This window comes from Pyrgilauda ruficollis, unplaced genomic scaffold (genome assembly GCF_017590135.1).
Source record: "Pyrgilauda ruficollis isolate IOZ18807 unplaced genomic scaffold, ASM1759013v1 scaffold1115, whole genome shotgun sequence".
NCBI lineage: Eukaryota > Metazoa > Chordata > Aves > Passeriformes > Passeridae > Pyrgilauda > Pyrgilauda ruficollis.
In genome coordinates, this window is record NW_024509378.1 from 1,615 (window position 1) to 8,675 (window position 7,061).

General features: G+C 60.0%; 1 protein-coding gene and 1 long non-coding RNA gene across 2 annotated transcripts; both read left to right on the top strand.

The window, feature by feature from the left end:
• The first annotated feature begins 1,672 nt into the window (after positions 1-1,672).
• On the top strand, positions 1,673-4,417 carry LOC121358977. Its single transcript, XR_005955977.1, has 7 exons — positions 1,673-1,793; positions 1,885-1,953; positions 2,071-2,128; positions 2,276-2,450; positions 2,685-2,827; positions 2,908-2,979; positions 4,099-4,417. It is a non-coding gene; the product is annotated as an uncharacterized LOC121358977 (long non-coding RNA).
• Positions 4,418-6,031: 1,614 nt separating this feature from the next.
• On the top strand, positions 6,032-6,985 carry LOC121358981 (hsp90 co-chaperone Cdc37-like). The gene is made up of 3 exons (XM_041477596.1): positions 6,032-6,192; positions 6,334-6,615; positions 6,707-6,985. Exons 1-3 carry the CDS (start codon positions 6,091-6,093, stop codon positions 6,968-6,970), a joined length of 648 nt encoding a protein of 215 aa, XP_041333530.1. The 5' UTR covers positions 6,032-6,090; the 3' UTR covers positions 6,971-6,985.
• Positions 6,986-7,061: the final 76 nt, after the last annotated feature.

Genomic DNA, 7,061 nt, shown 5'->3' on the forward strand with positions numbered 1-7,061 from the left:
TGTGTATCTGAGAGGGGATCCTGCAGACCTGGGGGCAATCCTGCACACCTGGGAGGGACTCTCACACACCTGGGAGGGATCTTGAACACCTGGGAGGGATCCTGCACACCTGGGAAAGATCTTGGACACCTGGGGGGAATCCTGCACACCTGGGGGGAATCCTGCACACCTGGGGGGGATCCTGCACACCTGGATTCCTTCCTGTACACCTGGGAGGGATCCTGCACACCTGGATTCCTTTCTGTGTATCTGAGAGGGGATCCTGCAGACCTGGGGGCAATCCTGCACACCTGGGAGGGACTCTCACACACCTGGGAGGGATCTTGAACACCTGGGAGGGATCCTGCACACCTGGGAAAGATCTTGGACACCTGGGGGGAATCCTGCACACCTGGGGGGAATCCTGCACACCTGGGGGGGATCCTGCACACCTGGATTCCTTCCTGTACACCTGGGAGGGATCCTGCACACCTGGATTCCTTTCTGTGTATCTGAGAGGGGATCCTGCAGACCTGGGGGCAATCCTGCACACCTGGGAGGGACTCTCACACACCTGGGAGGGATCTTGAACACCTGGGAGGGATCCTGCACACCTGGGAAAGATCTTGGACACCTGGGGGGAATCCTGCACACCTGGGGGGAATCCTGCACACCTGGGGGGGATCCTGCACACCTGGATTCCTTCCTGTACACCTGGGAGGGATCCTGCACACCTGGATTCCTTTCTGTGTATCTGAGAGGGAGCACCTGCACAGGTGAGCTGAGCCCTGTAAAGGTGTGCTGAGCTCTGTAAAGGTGAGCTGAGCACCTGCACAGGTGAGCTGAGCCCTGTAAAGGTGAGCTGAGCCCTGTAAAGGTGAGCTGATACCTGCTCAGGTGAGCTGAGCCCTGCTCAGGTGAGCTGAGCTCTGCTCAGGTGAGCTGAGCACCTGCACAGGTGAGCTGAGCTCTGCTCAGGTGAGCTGAGCCCTGCACAGGTGTGCTGAGCACCTGCACAGGTGAGCTGAGCTCTGTAAAGGTGAGCTGAGCACTTGCATAGGTGAGCTGAGCTCTGCTCAGGTGAGCTTAGCACCTGCTCAGGTGAGCTGCCACCTGCAAAGGTGAGCTGACACCTGCTTGGGTGAGCCAGGATACCTGCTCAAATAAACCAGTCACCTGCTCAGGTGAGCCGGGGCACCTGCTCAGGTAAGCCACTTACCTGCTCAGGTGAGCCCGGGGGCCCGCACTGTCACCGTCACCATCGGGGCGGTGCCAGCACGTGCCCGTGGCCGTGGCCGTGTTTCGGAGCTCAGGCACGGCTCACCTGGGCTCAGGTGTCGCGGGAGATCCTCGGCGGTGCCCCGTGCCCAGGTGTCACCGTCCCCGCCGTGTCCCAGGGCGTCGTCGGCGCGGGCGGGCCGGCTCGAGGCGGCGGTGGCCACGTACCGGGGCCGGGTGACAGAGCACCTGGGCAGGTAACAGAGAACCTGGGGAGGTGACACAACACCTGGGGAGGTGACAGAGCACCTGGGGAGGTGACACAACACCTGGGCAGGTGACAGAGCACCTGGGCAGGTGGGGACACGCTCCTCACCCGCACAATGCTTGTGTGGACACCAGAGAGCCCCCACGGGGTTCGGGGGGCTCCGGGGGGTTTGGGGGGCTCCGCAGGGTTGGGGGGGCAGCGCACACCTTTGGGGTGTCACCTGCTGTCCCCGTGCCCAAAGCCCATCTCTGCCCCCAGACGCGGGGCTGGAGGGGGGCGCGGCCCCTCCCCGGAATTTGGCGGCTGAGATCCTTCCCGCGGAGCTCAGGTGGGTCCGGGGGGGCGTCCGGTGACACGGCTGGAGGGGGGGTCCCCGGCTTTTTGTGGGGTCCCCCGCGAGCACCCCGGTGTCCCCCCAGGGACGCGGTGACGCGGCTGCGGCGCGAGAACCGACGGCTGCGGCTGCAGCGGGACCAGCTCCAGCACAGGTGGGGGTCTGGGGGTCCGGGGGTCCTCGAAAGACCCCTGAGAGCCCCCCCAGTCCCTGACGAGCCTCCCAGTCCCTGCAGTTCGTTGTGTGGGCTGATGGCCCCCCACTCCCACAGGCTGGAGGCCGCAGAGGCAGCTGAGCCTCGGACAGCGCAGGGGAGGCCCCAGGAGGAGGTGAGGGGGGCACCGGGGAGATTTTGGGGGGTCTCAACAGCCGGGGGGGGTCCCCAGTTCGTTGTGTGGGTCTCGGTGTTTTGGGGGGGTCAGGTTTTATTGGGGGCACCTCAGCGTTTCAGCTTGACCTCTCTGAATTCCCCCCAGCTGGTGCTGCTGGAGGAGGCGCCCGAGGACCTGTGAGTTTTTGGGGGGTGGGGGGCATTTGGGGGGCCCTCCTAGCATCCCCCACCTGTGACCACCCCCTGCTCCCCCAGGGATGAGCTGCCGGAGGACGAGGAGGAGGAGGAGGAGGAGGAAGAGCTGGAGCTCTCCAGGGCTGGTATGAGGGGGTCTGGAGTGGGCATCAGAATTTGGGGAGGGGTCTGGGTGTGGGGAGTCCTGGGGGGAAGTTTTGGGGTACCCCAGAGTGGGGGTTGGAAACAGGGATCCTGGGGGGTGACGTCTGGAGGGAGGGGGCAGGAGATGAGCCATGCCTCAGTTTCCCCATGAGGATTTGGGGGCTTTGGGGCTCCTTCCTGGCTAAGCTCCCTTTTTGCTCGCTCTGTGGGATCAGGATTTCGAGGTTCCACGAGGTCGCCCCCCCAAAAACCCTCATCGTCCCCCGGGGACCCCCCCGGGACTCCCCCCCTGGCCCCCGTGCTGCAGCTCCTGCGCAGCCAGCTGCAGGAGAAGGACGCGCTGATCCGGCACCTGGAGGTGAGGGGTTAACCCTGGGGTGGGTTTGGGGGGGTCCTGGGGGTCTCCATCCCCAGCTGAGCCCCCCCGAACCCCCCCAGAGCGACTGGGAGCGCAGCCGGGCGCAGCGGGAGCGCGAGGAGCGGCTGCTGGTCACCGCCTGGTACAACATGGTGAGCGCGGGGACGGGGACCCCCGGGACCCCCCGGGACCCCCGGGACCCCCAGGACCCCAGCCAGCCCGGGGGGACACTCGTGCAGCACGGGGGGGCTGAGCCCTGGGCTCTGACTGATCGCTCGATGACGTGCGTGGAAAGTTCTGGATGCTGAGTGACTGGCAGAGAGCCAGGGCTCTGGGGTTAGAGCGGGGAAACTGAGGCACGGAGGATGGGGAGGGGGACAGGAATGGGATTGGGGGGGGCTGGGGGGGGAGAAAGGGATTTGGGGATGAGCTCAGCACAGGAGAGGGAATGCACAGGTAGAGGAAGGGGGTACAGAAGGTTGTAGGTGGAGAGGATGGGATGCTAGAAAGGATGGGATTCTGGAAAGGATGGGATGCTGAGTGATTGACAGATTGACAGTGATTGACAGATTGACAGGGACTGACAGAGCCAGGGCAGGGATTTGGGGATGATCCCAGCGCAGGTGAGGGATTACACAGGTAGAGGGAGGGGATATGAAAAGTTCTAGATTAAAGGATGGGATGCTGAGTGACTGACAGCGATTGACAGTGATTGACAGAGATCGACAGTGATTGACAGATTGGCAGGGACTGACAGATCCAGGACGGGGATTTGGGGACGATCCCAGCGCAGGTGAGGGATTGCACAGGTAGAGGGAGGGGATATGAAAAGTTCTAGATAGAGAGGATGGGATGCTGAGTGACTGACAGCAATTGACAGTGATTGACAGAGATCGACAGTGATTGACAGATTGGCAGGGACTGACAGATCCAGGACGGGGATTTGGGGACGATCCCAGCGCGGGTGAGGAATTACACAGGTAGAGGAGGGGATATGAAAAGTTCTGGATAGAAAGGATGGGATGCTGAGTGACTGACAGGGACTGACAGATCCAGGACGGGGATTTGGGGACGATCCCAGCGCGGGTGAGGAATTACACAGGTAGAGGAGGGGATATGAAAAGTTCTGGATAGAAAGGATGGGATGCTGAGTGACTGACAGGGACTGACAGATCCAGGACGGGGATTTGGGGACGATCCCAGCGCAGCTGAGGGATTACACAGCCAGAGGGAAGGGACACAATCCGACCCAAACCGCGCGCGTCCCGCAGGGGCTGGCGCTGCAGCAGCACGAGGCCGGCGCGGCGGCACGCGGCGGCGGTGGCAGCGGCGCTCTGTCCTTCCTGGCCCAGCAGCGCCTGGCCACGGCGGCGCGGCGGGCGCGGGCCCCGCACGGCCGGGCTCCCTCCAGCTGAGACCCCCGAGACGCGCCGGGCTGGTCCCGTCTCCACACTACACACCCCGGCTCCTTCCGGGGCTTGCCCCCCGTGCCTTTTGGGGGGTTTTTAGCACTTCTATTTTTGTAGCTGGTTTCGGGGGTCTGGTGCGTGGCACCCCCGTGAAATGTTCTAATAAAGGCTCAGGACTCAGCGCTGGAGGTGCTTTATGGGGGGATATTGGGGGGTGGGCTTTGGGGGGGTTTTGGGTGTTTTAAACCACGGGGCAGACTGGGTGGGGGCGAGCAGCCTGCAAATTGCTTCGGTTTTGCCTTTTTCCCTCACGGTTCCCACTGTTTTCCCCTCACATTTCCCTCTTTTTTTCCCCTCAAATTTCTCACCTTTTTCCCCTCACATTTCCTGCCCTTTTTCCCTCATGTTTCCCCCTTTCCCCCTCACGTTTCCCCTCAAATTTCCCTCTCTTTCCCTCAAATTTCCCTCTCTTTTTCCCCTCACATTTCTCACCTTTTTCCCCTCACGTTTCCTGCCCTTTTTCCCCTCACGTTTCCTGCCCTTTTTTCCTCACGTTTCCCCCTTTTCCCCTCACATTTCCCTCTCTTTTTCCCTTCACATTTCTCACCTTTTTCCCCTCATTTCCCGCCCTTTTTCTCCTCACATTTCCTGCCTTTTTTTCCTCATGTTTCCCCCTTTTCCCCTCACATTTCCCGCCCTTTTCCCCTCACGTTTCCCCTCACATTTCTCACCATTTTCCCCTCACGTTTCCCACTATTTTCCCCTCACGTTTCCTGCCCTTTTTCCCCCCTCAAATTTCTCACTTTTCCCCCTCACATTTCCTCCTTTTTCCCCCGACATTTCTCACCCTTCTCCCCTCACATTTCCCACTATTTTCCCCTCACGTTTCCTGCCCTTTTTCCCCCTCAAATTTCTCACTTTTCCCCTCACATTTCCTCCTTTTTCCCCTCACATTTCTCACCCTTTTCCCCTCATATTTCCTCCTTTTCCCCCCCACATTTCTCACCCTTTTCCCCTCACAATTAAGGAAACCCCCTCTAGTTAAACCCTTTAAAACTACGAGAAAAGGGTTTTGGCCCCCCAGTTTAAGCCTTGGAAATGGAAAAAGGGGTTCCCTCTATGTTTAGAGCCCTAAAACGATGGATAAAGGGAGTCTTGTCCCACAATAAAACATAAAAATGGTGAAAAACGTGGAGTTTCCCTCCGTTTCAATCCTTAAAATGTAGGATCCTGCCTCAATTTAAATTTTTTAATGTAATTCCTTCTCAATTTAACCCAGCAAGAGGCTTCCTCCTCCCTTTACTGGTTTTGCCTCAAGAAACAGCAATTTTGGGCCTTTTTGACACCATTTTCCCCATAAAGTCCCTTAAAACAGAGGGCCCCTATTGATGGAAGTCTTAAAACGGCCCATAAAGAGGCTCCTTTCAATGTAAACCCTTAAAAACGACAGAAAACAGCGATTCCTCCTCAATTTAACCATTTAAACAAGGAGAAACTTGGATTTGCCCTCACCTAAATCCCTAAAATATCACAAAGCAGGGATTCGCAGTCAATTAAACCTCTTCAGATGGTGGAAGATGCAGGCTTTTCCTTCCATTTAAATCATTAAGATAGTTTTTAAATCCCCATTATTTGATTATCTCTCTTAAACCCGCGGGTGAAACGCGCTGCGTGTGCGAGGGTGCGCCTATCTCTTTAAATCCGCCGCCATCTTTGAACCGGGCGCGGCTCCCCGCGCGCAGCGCGCAGGCTCAGGAGGGCGGGCGCGGCGCCGGAAGCGCGTCATGCGCGGGCGGAAGCGCGTCAGGCGCGGGCGGAAGCGGGCGGGCGGCGGAGGGTCGCGGCGGCCGCGCCATGGTGGATTACAGCGTGTGGGACCACATCGAGGTCTCGGACGACGAGGACGAGACTCACCCCAACATCGACACCGCCAGTCTCTTCCGATGGCGGCACCAGGTGCGGCTCGGCCGGCCCGCGCCGCCCGGCGCTCCGCGGGAGGCCCGTTCCCATGGCGACCGCGCCCGGGATTCCCGGGGGGACGGGGACGGCGGGGGGGGGGGCCCCCCCGTGCTAAGCAGAGCCCCCCCGGCCGCGCAGGCGCGCGTGGAGCGCATGGAGCAGTTCCAGAAGGAGAAGGAGGAGCTGGATAAGGGCTGCCGCGAGTGCAAGCGCCGGCTGGCCGAGTGCCAGAAGAGGATGAAGGAGCTGGAGCTGGCCGAGCCGCAGAGCGGGAAGGGCGAGCTGGAGAAGCTGCAGGCCGAGGCCCAGCAGCTGAGGAACGAGGAGAAGAGCTGGGAGAGCAAGCTGGAGGAGCTGAGGAAGAAGGAGAAGAACATGCCCTGGAACGTGGACACGCTCAGCAAGGACGGCTTCAGCAAGGTGGGCTTTGGTGGGGTGGGGGGGAACGCCCCCAAAACCCGACCCCACGTCTGTGAGGGGCCCCCCAAAATCGTTGCCTGTGCTCCCCCAGAGCGTTTTCAACGTGAAGCCTGAGGAGAAGGAGGAGACAGAGGAGCAGAAGGAGAAGAAGCACAAAACCTTCGTGGAGCGATACGAAAAGCAGATCAAACACTTTGGTGAGGGTCTGGGGGCTTCAGGGAGCAGCTTTTTGGGGTTCTCCGAGCCTGGGAGCCCCCCCTGTGCTGGGAGCAGCCCGGAATCCTCTCACTTTGCTGGAAAATCAAGGATTTTCTGTGGTTTTCCCATTTTTTTCCCCTGCTGCAGCAGAGTTTAGGGGGGGTTTAGTTAAATTTCAGAGTGGGGGGGCTCGCCCTCCTGCCCAGCCTGTTCCTGGGGGGTTCAGGGTCTGTTCCTGGGGGTTCAGG

Bases quoted from the DNA above. Each gene is read 5' to 3' on its own strand.
- LOC121358981 (XM_041477596.1), top strand. From the start codon at position 6,091: ATGGTGGATTACAGCGTGTGGGACCACATCGAGGTCTCGGACGACGAG. The intron at 6,193-6,333 runs GTGCGGCTCGGC...CCGGCCGCGCAG, and splicing joins TCTTCCGATGGCGGCACCAG to GCGCGCGTGGAGCGCATGGA. The intron at 6,616-6,706 runs GTGGGCTTTGGT...GTGCTCCCCCAG, and splicing joins GCAAGGACGGCTTCAGCAAG to AGCGTTTTCAACGTGAAGCC.